Below are 20496 nucleotides of genomic sequence, written 5' to 3' on the forward strand. Positions count from 1 at the left end.
CGGGCTCGGTCTTGTCCACCCATCTTTTCAGGCGGCGGCATGCGCTCCTAGCTCAAACTCTGGCTCAGTTCCCTCTCCCCTCTCATATCTGGCAAAAAGAGATGGGCAATGAGGCGGCAGCACCATGCTCTGGGTCCGCTCTGCCCGCTCGCACCATGCCTGGCTTTTAGGAGAGCAGCCGCCCCAGTATCCAGCTCTTCCCGTGAGAACAGGGTAAGTGGAAGGCTCCCTGCCTGTTCCCTGTCTCCCGGTTCAGCTCTTATTCCCCGCGCGCTTGGTTTCCCAGTCCTTTCCCTTGCGCTCTTTCTCTGCCTCGCGCTCCCCCTACACTCATGGATGACATAATTTGGGGGAAGAGTCAGCATGAGAAAAATCGCGAATAAGCGAACTGCAAGTGCAGAAACCGTGAATACGGGGGGAGAAGTGTATTCCCTGTTATTCCAGCAGCATAAATAGGCAATAACCCCCAGACTTCCAGCCCAATCACTCACCACCCAACAAATCATTCATCACCCTCCCCCCCAGGGCCAGGAGTCCAAACCTCTTGCAGCCTCTCCCCTCCATTTCCCGCTCCCACCATCCCACTCAAGGTTCCCAACTAGAGAATGACACAGGGACCATTTACTAGATGTCTGCACGGGAACAGGGATCGTGGGAATCCTGCGGATTCCGCAGGAATCCCCCCTAACCCATGGGACTCCCACGGGGATGGAAGGCTTTGGAAGCAGGGTTCGCCCATATAATATAATGGACATGTCAGCCTTAGTAAAAGAGGGGGTTTATAAGTTAATTACCTGAACAGAAAACAAAAAAAGGGTTCCACCAAAGAGATTCCACAAGGAAAACAGCAGCTCAAACACAAAAGAAATTGTAGAATTGATGATCCTGTCAGAAGTAATTGCTGCTTTTTATGGGGACGGGCGGGGATGGAGGTTATTCCTTGCGGGAATGGGTGGGGACGGAGAGGATCCTGACAGGAACGGGCGGGAATGGGTGGGATTTCTGTCCCCGGGCAACTCTCTACCGTTTACCGCTGTAACCTGTGGATCACCGCAGTAAATCCGCAGGAATGGAGATATTTGCAACTGGTTTACCGCAGGAATGGGGACAAGACCTTTCACCGCCCAGTAGTTCAAGTTCAAGTTTATTATTTGATGAATCGCCTATATAAAACATTCTAAGCGATGAACAAATTTAAAAACAACTTATGAGGTAACAGACAATATTAGAACAGTTTTAAAACAACAATTTTAGACAGCAGATGTTATTAAGACACAAATAAAAAGTCAAATTACTTATAAATTTTCTTAGGGCATGTGGTTAGTGACAGACATAAGTAAAAGGGAAAGAGGGAAAAAAGTTACAATTTTATCAATCAGAAAAACACAAAAGAGGTAAAAACACAAGGATGGGGGAGATAAAAAAAAAAAAATATATATATATATATATTTTTTTTTTTAAGTCTACATTGGCTTGATCGTTTAAGTGGTAAAAGCATCATTAAATAAGAAGGTTTTTAAAAGTTTTTTGAAAGAGGTGAGATCCTTTTCTTTTCTGATAAAAAGTGGTAAGGCGTTCCAGGTTTGAGGAGCTATAACGGAAAACATGTCTTTTCTCCTTGTACCCACTATTTTCAAAGAAGGAAACGATAATAGGTCTTGAGATGACGATCGGAGGGGACGAGGTGAATAATATGGCATAATCATTCTAGACATAAACTGCAGTTCGTTGAAAGATAGTACTTTGAAGACCAGAAATACTATTTTGAAAGTAATTCGGTGGCTAATAGGTAGCCAGTGGGACTTGATCAATAACGGAGTTACGTGATCATATTTTTTTGCTTTATGAATGAGCTTTATTGCAGTGTTTTGAATTATCTGAAGTTTCCTTTTTTCTTTTTGGGATACATTGATTAACAAAGAGTTACAGTAATCAAGTTTAGAAATGATCATGGAATGGATAAGAATATTGATGGATTTAGGATCTAGAAAAGATGAAATGGATCGTATCAGGCGAAGTTTATAGAAACAAGATTTAACAACATGTAGGAGTGGTGAAAAGTCTTACTCCTGTGGTAAAAAAAATTGTGCCCGTGTCAGACTCGGCATCTTCTCCCCAGCTCTTCTTGCGCCTATTTTACCTTCAGGAGCCAGCCATGCCACGATGAAGACAGAAGGAATCTAAAACCAAAGCCTGAGACCAATGTAATTTGAAGAATAAAATTACCAGACAACAAAAAGAAAAATAATAAATTTATTTTATATTTTGTGATTAGAATATTTCAGATTTGAAATATATATCCTGCTAGAGCTGGTATTAGACATAACTGGGGACCGCAAAGTCCAGGCTGTGCTTCTTTAGCTTCCAGCTTGCTTAGGGCTCTCTCTGACCAGGGGGCAGTTGCCCTAGTTGCACTCCCCTAACATTATTCTTGCCATGTGTGATTAAAAAATTCTGTTAGCTTGATTTTTCTATGTAGCATTCTGTAGTAATTTGGTTTGTTCAGTTTTCACAATAGTGAAGGGGATATTTGTGAAAGGGAGGGGAGATGGGTTTTGTTGAACCTTGCTCTGTTTTATTTGTGTTTATAAAATGACAATTGGCAGAGGAGAAGCTTCCCCCAACACACACGCGACTGCAGGGTGGCACAGGCAGGCTTAGCCGGCCTCAATTTCTTTTCTAAAGTGCCACGAAGGTAAGGGGAGGGAGGAAGGGAGATAGATTTAGCTGTAGGGAGGGAGGGAAGGGGCTGCGTGCGCGATTGATGACCGCGCGCCTTCCCTCCCTTAAGTTTCATTACGCCGCGAAGGTAAGGGGGAGGGAGATTCTTGGGCCACTGAAGGACAGAGAGGTGGCAAGAGGGAGGGGTTGGATGCTGCGGGGATGGGGCGGTGAAAGGGATGGCAGATTTGGGGACGGGGCGGTGAAGGGGACGGTGGTCCAGTGACGAGGCAGTGACGGGGACATATTTTTTCCCCATGTCATTCTCTAGTCCCAACACAACTAGGCCCCCCAACAGCCAAGAATCTCCCCCACACATGCACCCACTCAACCACCACACTCACCCACACACAGGAAAGCAACATAAAGGTCCCTGTGAACCCAAGGTCAAAGAGAAAGTCCAAAGGAAGCCAGAGAACACCACAGATCATAGGGTGTGCCAGAGTGATGAAAGAGTTGTATCTCCTGAGTGACCTGCCACTTAGTTTGAAGTAGAGGAACCCGCCGGCGGTCTGATACCCTGCTCCACTCTCTTCCATCGGAAGCCCACCAGCCGCTGGCGGACAGAAGTTGGTGCAGCACCCTCCTCACTCTCTGCAGGAACAACTATTCCTTCTTTCTGTAGTAAATCTCTGGCCTTCTTCAAAGTGGAAACCCTGATATGGACTTCATTGAAGGTTACTACCAGTCCAAATGGAAAAGTCCCAAAATAGCACACATTGGCCCTGGCCAAGGCCTGGGTCACCATCTTAAAGGACCACTGTTTCTAGAGAGTGGTTGTAGCAAGATCCTGGAACAACTCCAATCTGTGGCCCTCCCAGGTGAGCATGCCCAACTCCCGGGCCTTCCGTACGATATGCAACTTGAGAGCAAAACTCTGGAAACAAACTACCAGACCCTGGGGTCTCTAAAGAACGAGGCCTCAGTGCACGGTGAGCTCTTTCAACCCCAGGATCTATGGCCTTGTCTTGAAGGAACCAGCGCAGCAGTCTGGTGATCACCTCCCTGGCATCTCGATAGACTCCTGTGTCCCACACCCGCAGGTTGTTTATTTATTTGATTTGATTTCTATCCCGTCCTCCCGGGAGCTCAGAACGGGTTACAAACCAACATTCACAGAAGTTACATTGGACAGTACATTTGGCAATACAATACAGTCACAAAAGGGCAAGGCTGGGAAGTACTGTAACTTGAGGACATTCATAGGGAATTTCTGGGGGGCATTACAGAAGATTGAACCAGGAGGTCGCCAGCTGGTAGTTGTTGGCAGAGAGAGATCAGAGGGAATTTTTTGCAGTTGGACTTTTAGTTGAAGAGCAAGACTTTCACTGCTCTTCAGAAGATTATCAATGAGTTCTATGATTTGATTTGAGGGGGGGAGTTGGTTCCAAAGCTGTGGGATGAAGTGGCTGTAGGAGCGTTTGCAGGCAGTTTCCTAAGGGGATGCACAGTCGTTTCTCTACTTTAGAGCGGAGGAGGCGGGTAGGGGCATATAGATGCTTGGAGTTTATATAGGCTGGGGTGGTGACGTGGAACCTGACGCGGATGCGATTCATCAAATCGTCCAGCTTATTGCGCAGTCCCAGAAGCTCAGACCTGACATCTTCAAGGCCATGTTGGGTGCCCACCACCGACTCTTCACACGTATCCTTTTGGAGTTCCACCGTATCCATCCGGGCACCCATTTCCACCAGATCTAAGCGGAGCTCTTTCAGATCTTTATTTTATTTATTTTTATTTACGGTATTTAAAAATTTATACCGCATATTGGAATCTTGGTTTCTAATCACAATATTCAAAAAAGAACTATTTGTTGGAGTCGTCATGATGATATGCGTTACCCCCAGTGGCGTAGCAAAGGTAGGAGATGCTCGGGGCAGTGGCACCCCCACGCCTTCCTCTCCATACCGTTCCTTCCACGCCCCACATCTTCCCACACCTGAGCTCCCACCGCTGTAATATCAGCCTTCACCTCCGCCACCACTATTGCATATCTGTCTTTGTCAATGGCCCCATTGCTGATACCGGCTCCATTGCACAATGCTCAATGGGTGTCTCGCCCGAGCTTGGCTGTCTCCGGTCCTCCTCCAGCGATCCCGCATCATGTGGCATCTGGCCCAAAACTTCCTTGCCGACACGCAAGACTGTACTCTCACCGATCAGGAATATTTTTTGAGAGCCATTGGTGTAGGGACTCTTGGGCACCAAACTCGGGGTAAAGCCACCCAAACAATCGTGCCAGAGGTAAACTTTATAGGGAAATTATTTGGGCTGCGATTGGAGCTCAGTGCTTAAGCTCCCATCTTAACTGGTGATGTCTCTTCATCTCTCTGGAGATTTCATTTTTTAGGGGTTTCTAATCTAATCTAATCTAATCTAAACCTTAAGTTTATATACCGCATCATCTCCATGAGAATGGAGCTCGACACGGTTTACAAGAACTTAAAATAGTGGGTAGAGAAGAAGAAAAAGGATTACATGAACTTATGTGTAGAAGGGGGGAGAGAAAGGGGGGAAGGTTTCTAAGGTTAGGATTTGATTCCCCCTCTTCCAAAACCCTAAAATTGCTCATTTTTATTTTTGGTTTTAGCTCCAATGACACATTTTTTGTGTCAATTTCCTGACGACTGCTATCTTGGATTTTTATTGATCTTTTTAAAACTTTTTTCAGCTTCAAAACTGCTCAATTTGCCTAGAGTTCACATCTTGTGTATGCCCCAGGCCATTTAGCCCCAGATCCTGCATTTTTTGCATAGATTTTCTGGTTGAGGAGCGGCCATGTTCCACGTGCCACAGGGCGCAAGAAGAAAGGGGCATGAGCTTCGGGCTCGGCCCCTATTCAGTTCTCCAGTGCTTTGGAATCCCAGAATATCCGGTCTAAGGGGAAGAGATCCTGCTCAGAAACTCTGAGTAACGATAGGACAAAATACAAGTACGTGATGGCAGATGAATCTCCTATTCCCCAATCTGGGTTTGTACAAGGAGCCTTGGGTCCTCCGATGCAAGGCTTTTCTGATTTTGTCAGCCTTTTATGTAAAGCATACCTAATAGGACCAGGAAGCACTGTACTGCCTATGGGCATGACAGCTCCGCCTCAGAGGGATCCTTCTTCCAAGCAGTCTGCCACCTCGAACACATTCCCAGGAAAAGTCCATAGTCTGTTATTGAGAAAGACATGGGGGAAGCCACTTCTTGCCCTGGATCAGTAGCATGGAATATTGCTACTCCTTGGGTTTTGGCCAGGTACTAATGAACTGGATTGGCCACTGTGAGAATAGGCTACTGGGCTTGATGGACCATTAGTCTGACCCAGTAAGGCTATTCTTATGTTCTTATGTCAGTGACCCTTTAGAGCAGGACTGAGATGATTGGAAGTCCCTTTCCATGCCTTTATTGTTGCATGGCTCTTGTGCATCTGTGGATGATTTGGGATCCCTGATAGGGTCTGGTACTCTGGTAGCCAGGGGGCAGGAGTGGCAGAAAATCACCGAGATAGTCCCTCAGTGTGTTGCCTTTATTTAATCATCTTCCGTTTCCCATGTCATTTCTGACACTTTCTGCATTGAAGCTCGATGCCCAGCAGCCTTCCACCACTTAGTGTTCCATTATGAGCAGCACTAATGCTCAGCCCCCAAGAAGCAACAATGACACCAGGACATCAGCCATTGCTCCTCATATTGGAGGGCGGCTGCCAGCTTTTTGGAAGGAATGGGAGCAGATTTCTTCTGACCGTTGGGTTCTGGACATTATTCAGAAGGGGCACAAGATCAAGTATTCTCGGCCCTCTCTAGATCTGTTCCCAGACTTCCCAGCTGGAGAAGAAGGTCAGAGTTCAAGCGACAGTGCAACAACTCTTAGACATTCATACCATAGAACCAGTTCCCGAAGAAGAGTCTGACTCAGGTAGATACTCTTTATACTTCATAGTGCCCAAGAAAGGCGCCAAAGATTGGAGACCCGTTCTGGATTTGAAGTCAGTAAATGAGGCCCTAAAGGTCCCCCGTTTTCACATGGAGATGGTCCGCTCTGTTATAGTGGCGGTGGATCCTTCTCTGGATTTAATGGAGACATATCTTCACATCCCCATCTTTCTGGATCATGGGCAATATCTGAGATTTCTTATTCTGCAGTGACACTGCTAGTTTGTGGCTCTCCCTCTCAGTTTGGTCACAGCTCCCTGCACCTTTACCAAGGTGATGATGGTTGTAGGAGCCCACCTGCGCAGGATGGGTGTGCAGGTGCATCCTTACATAGACGATTGGCTGATAAGGGCCCCCTTAGTGGATGACAGAGAGCATACTGTTCAGCAGGTGGTGAGCCTTCTGCAGAACTTAGGTTAGATAGTCAGCTTCCAACTTATTGCTTGAAATATCTGGGAGTGCGATTCAACAGTGCTTGAAATATCTGGAAGTGAGATTTGATACTGCACAGGACTGTGTTTTTCTTCCCGAGCCACACAAACAGAAGCTCAGGAAGTAGATTATGGAGATCTTGGCTCTTCCAAGCCCCACAACCTGGCATCACTGATGATGCAGCAGAGAGGAATCCTGGTAGGGCAGGCCACGAACTGCTGTTTCACAGCCAGCTGGCTGCTGCTTCTCCTGCTTTAAGAAGCTCGACGATATGTTAGATCGCAAGGGGGGGTGTTGGTTGGGAAGTGCTGAACAGGGGGATGGATGTGATGGAAAGCTGCTGCACAGGGGAATGGGAGGAAGGGATGGAGAAGCTGCTGTGCAAGGGGATAGGAGTGAGGGATGGAAAGCTGCAGCACATGGGGGGAAAGAGGAAGAATTTTTGGAATTGGGGTGGAGGAGAGGAAGGGAGATGCAACAGAAAGGTAGAAAAGGTCGAGAGGGAGAAATCCTCCATGTGGTGGATGGGAGGGAGACATGCATGAAGAAGAGAGAGGGAGAAATGTTGAACTTAGGGGTGGAGGGCAGGGAGAGATGGTACATAGCGAGAGAGAAAGAAATGTTGCACATGATAATGGAGTGGAAGAAAGGAGAGATGCTGAATGGAGGGGAATAGAGAGTTTGACCCATGGCACAAGGCAGGGAGAGAGAGAGATGGTAGACAGAGGGAAAGAGATGTTGGATATGGCAGTGGAAGGGAAGGTGCAGAGATGTAAGATGGATGATGAGCACAGAGATGAAAGAAAATGTCAAATGGGCAGGAGACCTTAGTGAGCGAGTTAACAGAAGACAAACAGAAACCAGAGCTTGGGACCAACATGATTTGAATAATTTGACTAGACCACAAAAGGTAGAAAAAATAATTTTATTTTCTGTTTTCTGATTACAATATGTCAGTGCTGGTGATTACAATATGCCAGAGCTGGTGCTAATTTAATTCCCTCTCGCCCACCCCAAGACAGAGCTTTTTGATTTATAGGCTCTTCAGTCAGCCAGGAACATGGTATTACTTTGGTAGGATTGTTCTGCCCTTTCTTTATTCGTCCAGGTTGTAAATACTTCTGTACCACAGTATGGCTGGGAAACATCATATCACCAAAGCTCTGCTGCTCAGGCAGAGGGAGTGGTTCCATGTGCAAGCGTTTTTCAGGTTAAACCTCTCATGAAGGAAGTAAAGGAGCTGAGAGAGGAGGTGGCAAGACTGAGAAGTATCTGTGAGAAAGAGAAGTACATCGATGAAATGGTTCATGAGGTGTCAAAGATTTCCAGCACTAGGGAAGTCTTAAGAAGCTGTGCTGAGGGAAGACAGCTGGACTCAGATTACAAAACATTGCAAGATCAGTACTGTGACTCCCCCTGCCCTTGAACTGAAGAATTGGTATACTGTCCTAGAAGTGGAGAAGATGAGAGTATTCCAAGGAGAGGAAGGACCAAAGCTTGAAATCCCCCAAATTACTGGATCCATGACCAGTAGGAGATGTAAGGTAGTGGTGGTTGGCGATTCCCTTCTGAGGGGTACAGAAGCATCCATCTGCAGACCAGACCCGATGTCACGAGAGGTATGTTGTCTGCCTGGTGCCAAAATCCAAGATGGCATGGAGAGCTTGCCGAGACTCATCAAGCCTGATGACCATTATCCAATGCTGCACATCCAAGTTGGCACTAACGATACTGACAGGTACCCCTGCCAATGGATCAAAAGTGGCTTTGGGAGAGAAGATGAAGCAGGTGTGCAGGTGGTATTGTCCATCCTCCATGTTGAGAGTAAAGGCAGGGCAGAGAAGCTAGCCTCCTGGAGATGAATGTGTGGCTACATGAATGGTGTCGTTGAGAGCATTTGGCTACCTGGACCATGGAGTGATTTTCCAAGGGCTGCTGAGCAGGAATGGTGTTCATCTTATCAAAGAAGGGAAGAAGTGTCTTTGGCAGCAAGCTGGCTAATCTACTGAAGGGGGCTTTAAACTAGAAGTGATGGGGCAGGGTGATCGAAGCCCCTGAGTGAGTATAAGTCCTCAGGTAAGTAAATCACTGAATACTTTTACACAGATGGAAAAAGGTGGCAATGTCTGAAAAACAGTATATACTAATGCTCAAAGTATTGGAAACAAGATTCTGGATCTAGAAGTTGTGATGGAAGATGAGTTGGATATAGTGGCAATCATGGAGACGTGGTTCATGGAAAGCCATCTCTGGGATGTAGTTATACCGGGTTATAATCTGTTCAGGAAAGACAGGGTAGGAAGAAAAAGAGGAATAGCGTTATATGTTAAAGATCATATTAAAGCCACACAATTGCAGGATCTGTAGGGCAAAGAAGAGGCACTGTGGATCAATTTGGAAAGTTAGAATGGTAAATATATTTACATTGGTGTGATATATAGGGCTCCTTCACAGAGAGAAGTGGACAGAGCTTTAATAGTAGACATTCAGAATATCTCTACAAGAACTGTACCAACAGTTGGTAATGGAATCCACACGGGATGGGGTCATACTGGACCTAGTACTTACAAACGGCGAAAGTGTTTCTGATGTTACAGTGGGTGATCATCTGGCATCCAGTGATCACTTCATGGTATGGTTTAATATTAAAATGGTAATAAAGAGGATCAACACAACAAAAAGCAGAAAGAAGATCCAATATTCTACAGTGAAAGCAATCCAAGCGATGAGAATAAAAAACTGGATGTAGATGTTCTGAAAGATGATTTATTAGTCACTCTTCACAATAAAAATGTATAAATACGGCAGCCGGACTCACTCAGTGTGTCAGCTCAGAAGGAGAATTTTCCCACATCATTACTACATTTTTTTCTGTATTACTCTCCACATGTGATACATTGGACATCTCGGATGCCTGAGAAAGGAGTGTTTTTTAATAAAGATTCCTATCCTTGTACATTTTCTAATGCAGTTTTTTTTCTTGTTTTTGGGGTTCGCTTTTCACTGCAGATTCGTTGGATTTCTCTTTGTTTTGCGTAGTGAAACAGGAGACATCTTTTGTGGAATCTGAAGTATGCAGTATGTATGGGAAATAGATAACTGGATGAACTTTAACATCTTTGTCATTGCATTCTGTACTTGTTTTATTTTAGCCATTAACCATACTTATATGCAATCTTGTAATTCTGTATGTACATATTTGTTAAATGTAAGTAAAAAATATATTTTGAATATTTCACCTAATTAAAATGTGCCAAAGAGTATAAAAAAACTATTTATTATAAGACCATGACAGGAACACTAACTCAACCTGTTAGAATAGGGATCATTGGATCTCTTATAATGCACAGTTATTCCAGATCTCGATCAAGATGATGGTAGTTATTCATCTGTTCCCTCTCCACTTAATTTTTTTTTAACTTACCTTTGTCTCTTGCCTTATACTTGAGGGTTTATATACATGTATTTCTCCCCCTTTTTTTTTTTTCTTCTTTTTTGATGTTCTTTAAATGTGCCAAAGTTTTGTAAGCCAATATTAGTGCGATGAGCAAATTTCCTGCTATTGAATCAGTACAGTTATTTTGTTTGTCTTACAGGACATGCAGGTGTTTCTGCTAGCATGATGAAGAAGAGGACTTCCCACAAGTAAGCCAGCCAATTAGAAAAAAAAACCCCACATTTTTGTTTGCGTCTGTCAAAATCATAATACCTCAGGCCAGTGGTCTCTAACACGTGGCCCTCGTGTCCAATGACCCCCACCGCTAGTGCAGGTAGAGAAGACCCCGTGAAGCTCTACTGGGTTATGTCTACAAACATGGTCACATTGATGCACGTATGCATATGCCGGTCGACTCACCTTTTCCCGTCCGCGCATATGCGTGTCAGTGTGACCACATAAGTCACACAAAACCCATCAGAGCTTCGTGGGGTCTCTTCTCTGCCCACAGGAGCTGCAAAACCTCTGTGCCAACTTGGCAAAGTGAAATTACAGATTTACTGGTTGCTGATGAACATACACTTTCCATTTTAATACTGGTTTGAAAAGTAGAGAAAAGGTATGTAGTGCTTTGCCCCAAGATGGACTGACAGCAATGGAATAGTATCACAGTAAATGGCAGCAGATAGCCTGTGTAGTCCATCTAGTTTGCCCAAAAGTCACAGTCATTGTCAAGGCAAAAAGCCAGTAATTACTCATTTTTCTTGCTAAGTTTCAGTATAAGATGTCCTGTCCCCCCCCTCTCCCCTCGGGAATGCATTGGCTGTGTTGTATGCACCCTCATCGCTTGCACTTACTTGCATGATATTGCACTGTTGGATGGTAATATGCTTATAGAATCAAAATTAGTATTTACAAATACATTTGCAAGCTTTAAATCTTTTGGTTTGACCACAGGAGCTTTCTCATGTACCCTCTGTGGCCCTTTATATGGAAAAGGTTGGAGACCACAGCTGACCACAGGCTGACTTGCTAACTGCTCAGATATACTTTTAAATCCTGAAGCACTTTTGTTTGAGTCCTCACAGATTTAATGTTCTTTTTCTCATCTCTTTTTTTTTTTTTTTTTTTTCTTCTGTGCTTTGAAGATCTTTCCAATAAAATTGTTCAAATATATCATAGCTTTAAGCAGTGATGATCAATTCCTTTTTAAGATTAGTCTCGTGTACCAATTCTAATACTGTTGTTTAGATGTGTGTTAAAACTTACAAACTTGGTGGCTTACTAAATTATGCTGGCATGGAAACTTATTCTGAATAGGATGGTATTTTGTGGCTTACTAAATTATGCTGGCATGGAAACTTATTCTGAATAGGATGGTATTAAGTATTAACTTCTTTCAGTTCTCATTTCTCACTGGCATTCAGTCAAAGTTTGGGGTCCCCGCCATTGCTACACATAACCCATACTGAAAAGTCACATTGTACAATATCAAATAGTAGTATTAACATTAAATTTCAAACAAACTACTTTTTAATGCTTGAATTAAGTGAGCATGAAGAATATAGAGGTGTTCATGTCAAAAGATTTTTCAAACTTTGTTTTGGCTTTAAAATTCCAAGTAGGTTTCACATATTGATCCTTTTAAGTGAGATCTAAAGTATCTGTCTTCTTGTATTTAAAAATAACAAAGCCTCAGGTAGGGTACATTACCATGTACAGTGAAGTTTTATAGAGCATAAGAATAGCCTTACTGGGTCAGACCAGTGGTCCATCTAGCCCAAGGATCTCAAAGTCCCTCCTTGAGGGCCGCAATCCAGTCGGGTTTTCAAGATTTCCCCAATGAATATGCATTGAAAGCAGTGCATGCACATAGATCTCATGCATATTCATTGGGGAAATCCTGAAAACCCGACTGGATTGCGGCCCTCATGGAGGGACTTTGAGACCCCTGATCTAGCCCAGTATCCCATCTTCACAATGGCCAATCAAGGTCACAAGTACCTGGCAAAAACCCAAATAGTAGCAACACTCCATGCTACTGATCCAGGGCAAGCAGTGGCTTCCTCCATGTCTATCTTAGTAGCAGACTATGGACTTCTCCTCCTCCAGGAACTTGTCCAAACCTTTTTTAAAACCTGCTTTGTTAACCACTCTTACCACATCCTCTGGAAGTGTGTTCCAGAGCTTTAACTGTTCTCTGAATGAAAAAAAACTTTCCTCCAATTGGTTTTAAAAGTATCTCCCTGTAACTTCAAGTGTCCCCTAGTCTTTGTAATTTTTGATGGAGTGAAAACTCAGTTCACTTGTACTCGTTCTACACCACTCAGGATTTTGTAGATTTCAATCATATCTCCCCTCAGCTGTCTCTTTTCCAAGCTGAAGAGCTCTAACCTCTTTAGCCTTTCCTCATACGAGAGGAGTTCCATCTCCTTTATTGTCTTGGTCGCTCTTCTTTGATCCTTTTCTAGTTCCGCTATATTAGAGAATGACACGGGGAAAATATTTGTCCCTGTAAACTTGTCCCTGTCCCGTCCCCGCGATTTCGCTCCCTGTTCCCCGTGAGCTCAGTCCCCCGCCCCGTCCCCGCAAACCATCTGATCCCAGCCACACAAGCCTCAAATAGTTTATTTGATTTATTTATTTATTTGTATGCATTTTTTAATACAGTGGTACCTTGGTTTACGAGCATAATCCAAAATGCTCGTTTATCAAAGCAAAGTTCCCCATAGGCTTTAATGCAAACTCAGAAGATTCATTCCACAACCAAAGTTAGCAATGGTGGCCGCCATCCTGTACGTGGTGAGCGTGTTGTCGGGGCAGCAGCTGACTTAGGAGAGGAGAGGTGAGGCCACGTGCATGCTCGTTCAGGATGGCGGCCGGCTTGGATCGGGAGCCGGGAGGCGCTGACGGACGGCAGAGGCATCAGCCGAAGTAGGAGGGCAGCCGCACGGGGACCCCGAGGGAAGGAAAGCACCACTTTGGAATCGCTGCAGCACCCGCTGACAGGTACTCACCCCTGGGCCACCATTGCTGAGTGCTCGTTTATTGGGGCAGTGTTCGGTTTACGAGACAAAAGTTTGCCGAGTGTTTTGCTCGTCTTGCAAAACACTCGCAAACCGGTGCACTCGTAAACCAAGGTACCACTGTATGTCCACAAGCATCCACTTGTTAACAGAAATACAGAGTTAAAGAAATACATTCAAAGAAGAAATCTATTTAAAGTTCATATTATTACTCTTCCTTAGACCATTAAGTGTGGAGAATCAAAAAAGAAAAGATAAGGAGATCCTTAAATAGGCAAATATCTAAAGAAAAAGACTTAATGTGAGTCGATGATAACCATACATTATGGAGTACACTCTTAGAATCCAAAAAGCTGCGAAGTTGCTCAGGAGCAAAAAAAGACATACTTTAGCCCCATATATCTGATCAAGCATTTACAGGGATAGCTTGGCATAAAAGTGGCTCCCAGCTTTTTTACATCTTGTCTCGTACTGAGAAAGGATTTTCTTAGTTCTTGTGTTACCTTCGCAACATCTGGAAATATCGATACTTTTTTACCATGAAATAACATTTGAGAAAAGCAAAAAAAACATTCTCATAACAGCATTTAAATCCTTTTCAAACACAAAAGATATCAGCAAAGTACTCGAGTCAATCTGAACTTCAGAGTTTTCAAGAATTGCTGTTATATTATTTAAATCCAATACTGGCAAATTCCCTTGATTTATTTCACGTGGTATTTCTGTTTTTGCTGGTAAATAGAAGACTCTGTTTAGAGGAGGCATTGCTTCTAAAGTAAATTTCAAGTTTTCCATCATGTATTTTTTTAACATATCTCCAGGAGAAACACCTGGTGATTTAGGGAAATTAAGAATTCTCAAATTGAGTCTTCTATTGTGATTTTCAATCTGTTCAAATTTCCTTTGATAAACAACCTTATCCTTAACGAAGTCACAAATAGTTTTATACTGAACTTATTTTATTAAAGTATAAAAAGAAACAATATTCTGTACAATTGTCATTTTATAAATCAAAGTTCTGGCTTCTGAACTAGAGAAAGATCTTCAGCTGGCAGGGCTTTGTTTCTAAATGCTTATCAACACAACTAATATACTACTTTATCCTAAAGCAAAAAAAAAAAAAAAATAATTAATACCTTTGTTGTTTGATTTCTACTTTCCTCATCTCCTAATTTTATTCCTTCCATCCACTGTCTGCCTTATCTCTGACTCTTCCATATGCTCTGTTGTTGTGCCTCTCCCTTCTATCTCTCCCTCCCCCCCATTGGTCTGGTACCCGTCTTCTTCCCTCCACTCCCCCCCCCCCCATAGTCTGGCATCTCTGTCTTCTTCCCTTCCCTCCCCCAGATAGTTTTTACAATCTCTCTCCTCCTTTCCTCCCCTCAGATCTGGTATCTGTCTCCCCAATCCAGCATGTGCCTTTTTTTCTTTATCCTTTCCTTCCATCCAGTTCCCTTCAGTGTCTGTTCCTCTCTTCCCCATTTCCCTTCAGCGTCTTCTCCCCTCTCTCTCTCTCTTCCCCATTTCTCTTCAGCGTATTCTCCCCCTTTCTCCACCTCCCCTTCAGCACCCTTCATGTGGTCCAGCAGCCCCCTCCCTCCCGCTCGCCACACCCAAGCATTTCCCTCCCTTCCCCTTACCTTCGTTGGCAATTATTTTTTTCTTTGAACAAGCAGCTGGAGCCTTGAAGCCGCGTGCGGCTGCCGGAAAGTTGTCCTCTGACACAACTTCCTGTTTCCGGTTGCGTCAGAGGACAACTTTCCGGCAGCTGCATGCGATTTCAAGGCTCCGGCTGCTTGTTCAGAGAAAATAAAAAAATTGCCAGCAAAGGTAAGGGGAAGGGAGGGAGGGAGATGTCCAGATGGCGGCGATTGTTAGGAAGAAGGAGGGAGCTGCTGGACCGCACGTGTTCCCTCCCTTAAGTGTGGGGTGGTGAATGGCCTTGTCCCCGTATCTGCAATGACCACTTTTTTCTCCCACCATTTTGGCGGGTTGGGTAACAGCCACCGTGTCATTCTGTACGCTATATCTTTTTTTGAAATACGGCATCCAGAATTGAATACAGTACTCAAAGTGAGGTTGTACCATGGAGTGATACAGAGGCATTATAACATTCTTAGTCTTGTTTACCATCCCTTTCTAATAATTACTAGCATCTTGTTTGCTTTATTTGACCTCCGCCACGCATTGGGCAGAAGGTTTGAGCATGTTGTATAAAATGAGACCGATCTTTTTTTTTGCTTGTGCTGACTCCCAAAGTGGACCCTAGCATAAGAACATAAGAAGTTGCCTCTGCTGAGGCAGACCATAGGTCCATCCTGCTCAGCGGTCCGCTCCCGCGGCGGCCCATCAGGCCCATTGTCTGAGCAATGGTCTATACCTATCTATACCCCCCAATCCCTTTTTCTTCTAGGAATCTATCCAAACCTTCTTTGAAACCATTTAATGTTTTCTTGTCTACAACAGCCTCTGGAAGCGCGTTCCATGTGTCCACTACCCTCTGAGTGAAAAAGAACTTCCTAGCGTTTGTTCTAAACCTGTCCCCCTTCAATTTCTCCAAGTGCCCCCTTGTACTTGTGGTGCCCCTTAATTTAAAAAATCTGTCCCTGTCTACTTTTTCTATGCCCTTCAGGATGTTGAAGGTTTCTATCATGTCTCCTCTAAGTCTTCGCTTTTCCAGGGAGAAAAGTCCCAACTGCTTCAATCTGTCAGAATATGGGAGATTTTCCATTCCCTTTATCAGTTTGGTTGCTCTTCTTTGTACTCCCTCAAGTACCGCCATGTCTTTCTTGAGGTACGGCGACCAGTACTGGACACAGTACTCCAGATGCGGCCGTACCATTGCACGATACAGCGGCATGATGACTTCCTTCGTCCTGGTCGTAATACCCTTCTTAATGATACCCAGCATTCTGTTTGCTTTCCTAGAGGCTGTGGCGCATTGCGCCGATGCCTTCAGTGTTGCGTCTACCATCACTCCCAGGTCTCTCTCCAGGTTACTAACCCCTAGTGGTGTTCCCCCCATTTTGTATGTGAACATCGGGTTCTTTTTCCCCACGTGCATGACCTTGCATTTCCCCACGTTGAAGCTCATCTGCCACTTTTCGGCCCACTTTTCCAGCCGCGTTAGATCCTTTTGGAGATCCTCGCAGTCTTCCTTGGTTTGAGCCCTGCTGTATAGTTTGGTGTCATCTGCAAATTTAATGACTTCACACTTAGTTCCCGCCTCTAGGTCATTTATGTAGATATTGAACAAGAGTGGTCCCAGCACCGACCCCTGCGGAACTCCGCTCGTGACCCCTTTCCAGTCTGAGTAGTGGCCCTTTACGCCATCCCTCTGCTTCCTGTTTGCCAGCCAGTTTTTGATCCATCGGTGGACCTCCCCTTGTACCCCGTGGTTCCATATCTTTTTAAGCAGTCTCTCGTGTGGCACCTTGTCGAAGGCTTTTTGGAAGTCAAGGTAAATGATGTCTATAGATTCCCCTTTATCCACCTGGCTGTTCACTCCCTCAAAGAAGTACAATAAGTTTGTGAGGCATGACCTACCCTTACAGAAGCCATGTTGACTCGGTTTTAGCTGCCCATTTTTTTCGATGTGCTCATAGATGCTGTCTTTAATCAGTGCCTCCATCATCTTTCCCGGGACTGAGGTCAGGCTCACCGGCCTGTAGTTTCCCGGGTCCCCCCTTGCACCCTTCTTGAAGATGGGCGTGACATTTGCTATTTTCCAATCCTCCGGGATCTCTCCGGTTTTTAAGGATAGGTTGCATATCTGTCGAAGTGGCTCCGCTATTACGTCTTTTAGTTCCTTGAGTACCCTTGGGTGAATGCCATCTGGACCCGGCGATTTGTCGCTCTTTAGTCTGTCGATCTGCTTGAGTACATCCTCTTGGCTTACCTCTAAATCGACCAGCTTATCGTCTTGGTCTCCTATTACGATCTCCTCGGGTTCCGGAATGGTGGTTATATTCTCCATCGTGAAGACTGACGTGAAGAACTCATTTAACCTGTCAGCTATCTCTTTCTCTTCTTTTACAACTCCCTTTCTGTCTCCATCGTCCAATGGTCCCACTTCTTCTCTCGCCGGTTGCTTCCCCTTGACGTATCTGAAGAACGACTTGAAGTTTGTTGCTTCCTTTGCCAGTCTCTCTTCGTATTCTCTTTTTGCTTTTCTAACCACTCGGTGACACTCTTTCTGGTGTTCTTTGTGCTCTTTTTGGTTCTCCTCTGTTTGGTCTTTTTTCCATTTTCTGAACGATGCTTTCTTGTCGCTTATCGCCTTCTTTACTGCACTTGTTATCCACACTGGGTTTTTTGTTCTATTTTTTTTGCACCCTTTTCTGAACTTGGGGATGCATATGCTTTGTGCTTCGTGCACAGTCTCCTTGAATAAGGTCCATAGCATCTGCTATGATTTCGTGTATTCTTCCCAATGTGCATCACTTTGCATTTGTCCACATTAAATTTCATCTGCCATTTGGATGCCCACCCTTCCAATTTCTTAAGGTTTGCCTGCAATTTTTCACTGTCTGCAATTTTGAATAGTTTCGTCTGCAAATTTAATCACTTCACTTGTCATCCCAATTTCCAGATCATTTATAAATAAGTTAAATAGAACCAGTCCCAGAACAGATTCCTGTGGCACTCCACTATTTATCCTCCTCCATTGAAAAAAATAGCCATTTAACCCTACTCTCTGTTTTCTATGATAACCAGTTTTTAATTTATAATTGAACATTGCTTTCTATCTTGTGACTATTTAATTTTCTCAGTAGCTTCTCATGAGCAACTTTGCCAAATACTTTTTGAAAATCTTGATACACCACATCAGCTGACTCACCTTTATCCACATATTTATTCATACCTTCAAAGAAATCAAAAAATTGGTGAGGCAAGACTTCCCTCAGCTGAACCTATGCTGTCTCTGTCCTATTAGATCAGGGGTGTAATTAAATTTGGCTTGGGATCTGGCCCAAGATTTGGCCCACCGTTCCTTCTCTCCCTCCATCCCGGCTTCCCGGTCTCCTCTTTAAAGCAGTGTGCTGAAGATCACCGATCGGCTGTAGTAATCCTAGCAGGCTGCCGTAGCCTCAGCATCACATTCCCTCTGCCGCGGTCCCGTACGTCAGAGGAGGGGCGGAAATGTACTGTGGAAGTCGATGGTAGCCTGTGAGGTTCGCTACAGCTGACCGGTGATCCTCTGCAGGCTGCTTTGAAGAGACCGGGAAGCCGGGATGGAGGGAGGGAAGGAATGGCAGGCCAAATCTCGAAGGTGAGAATCTAAAAGCTTAGTGGCATGTACACTTCTCTCTCAATATTCGCGGGGGTTAGGGGCAGAACCGGCCCACGAATATTAAAAAGCCATGAATAATATTCGGGCCAGTTCTGACCCGCCTTCCCCCGGAATCCCAGACCTTACCTTAAGCCCTCTGAGATTCCCTGGCGATCTAGCTAGAAAATGGCATGGGGACAAATTTGTCCCCGTCCCCGGAGAAACTCAATTTCCCCATCCCATTCCCATGAGTTTTCTAGATCGAGTGGGCTTTTGGGGCAGGAGTGATCTTCCTACACTCCTGCCCCGTGCAGATCACTCATAGGAAATGGCTGCCGTGAGCTCCCGTCGTAGTCTCGAGAGACTATGAGAGCTCATGGCAGCCATTTCCTATGAGTGATCTGCATGGGGCAGGAGCGTAGGAAGATCGCTCTTGCCCCGAAAGCTCGCTAGAGCACCAGGTAAGTTTACGGGGAGTCTCGGAGAGCTTAAAAATAGCCCTAAAGGTGAGATCCAAGATGGCCGATGGTCCCGGATGCTGAGCAGCACGCCGGAGATTTTCTGAAAACTTTTCAGAAAGGAAAGAGTTACTTACTCAGAATGCCGAAGAGGAGAGGCCGCAGCGCCGCTGGAGCCTCGCGGCGTTCGGCGGTCCCCTCGTTCGGCAACATAGAAGAACTCCTGCGTCGGATGCAGGATGTCCCGGCAGCGTCGGTGCCCCCGCTGGAGACGCCTCAGAGGGGCGGGAATGAGGCGATCTCCTTGGGGCTGGAGACTACGCTGAGCCCCGACGCTAGGGCACCTCCCCCACCTCCTCAGGTTACCAGCTCCCCACGAGAGGAGGAGCTGCCGGTAGAAGGCAGGCATCTACCCTCGGAGGCCAGGGAGAACAGTGAGGGGAGCGTGGAGATGGACTCCCTGAGTTTTCAGGTGAGTCCAAAGAATATTGAGGAATTGGAAACATCAGGGACTACTTCAGGCCAGCAGAAGGATTACCAGGAACAGCTGAAAACTGGTGAGACTATTCAAACTTTTAATTCTTCATATGTTATTGAAAAACCCAGAGAAGTAACACTGGATTCAATTTGGGATTTGGTGGCTGACCTAGCCAAGTCTGTCAAGCCCCAGCTTTTGCAGCTGGAAAATAAAATTACTCTTCAAGAAACTGAGATAAAAAATATAAAAGTTGAAATTGGTGAATCTAAGAATTCTATGGAGAATATACAACAGGAATTAAAAGCATCAAAACAGCTTAATGAAGTAATAATAAAAGATAATACAAATATGCGTAGAAAATTGGAAACTTTGGAGAATTTTTCACGTAATAATAATCTCCGACTGATTAACTTTCCTAAGATACCCTCGGTGACGCCTAGGGATTTGTTGAAACGTTATATGTTGGAGATTTTGGGTATTCCAGAGGATACATTACCACCACTTACTCAAGTATATTACCTACCAACAAAACCTATTAAATCACCATCTAAACAACAGGAGAATAATCAACCAATTAATGTTTCAGCAATTTTGGAACTTTCGGATAGAGAGCTTGCATCTCCGGCAACATTGCTTCTTACTGTGGCTCTTGCCCCAGATAAAAACTGGTTGCTTAGATTGTTCTTTAGAAACAAAATGAAAGAATTTCTTGGACAAAAAATATTAATGTTTCCAGACTTGGCACGGGAAACC

General features: G+C 44.7%; 1 protein-coding gene across 8 annotated transcripts in view; it reads left to right on the forward strand.

The window, feature by feature from the left end:
* SPIN1 (spindlin 1) overlaps positions 1-20496 on the forward strand; it is a 193993-nt gene that overhangs the window by 126583 nt on the left and 46914 nt on the right. For all 8 annotated transcript variants that reach the window (XM_033928667.1, XM_033928683.1, XM_033928675.1 and 5 more), the window contains one exon: positions 10670-10718. In XM_033928667.1, coding sequence (XP_033784558.1) covers positions 10670-10718 — 49 coding nt within the window. The remainder of the gene's footprint in view (positions 1-10669; positions 10719-20496) is intronic.

This window comes from Geotrypetes seraphini, chromosome 1 (assembly GCF_902459505.1).
Source record: "Geotrypetes seraphini chromosome 1, aGeoSer1.1, whole genome shotgun sequence".
Taxonomy (NCBI): Eukaryota; Metazoa; Chordata; class Amphibia; order Gymnophiona; family Dermophiidae; genus Geotrypetes; species Geotrypetes seraphini.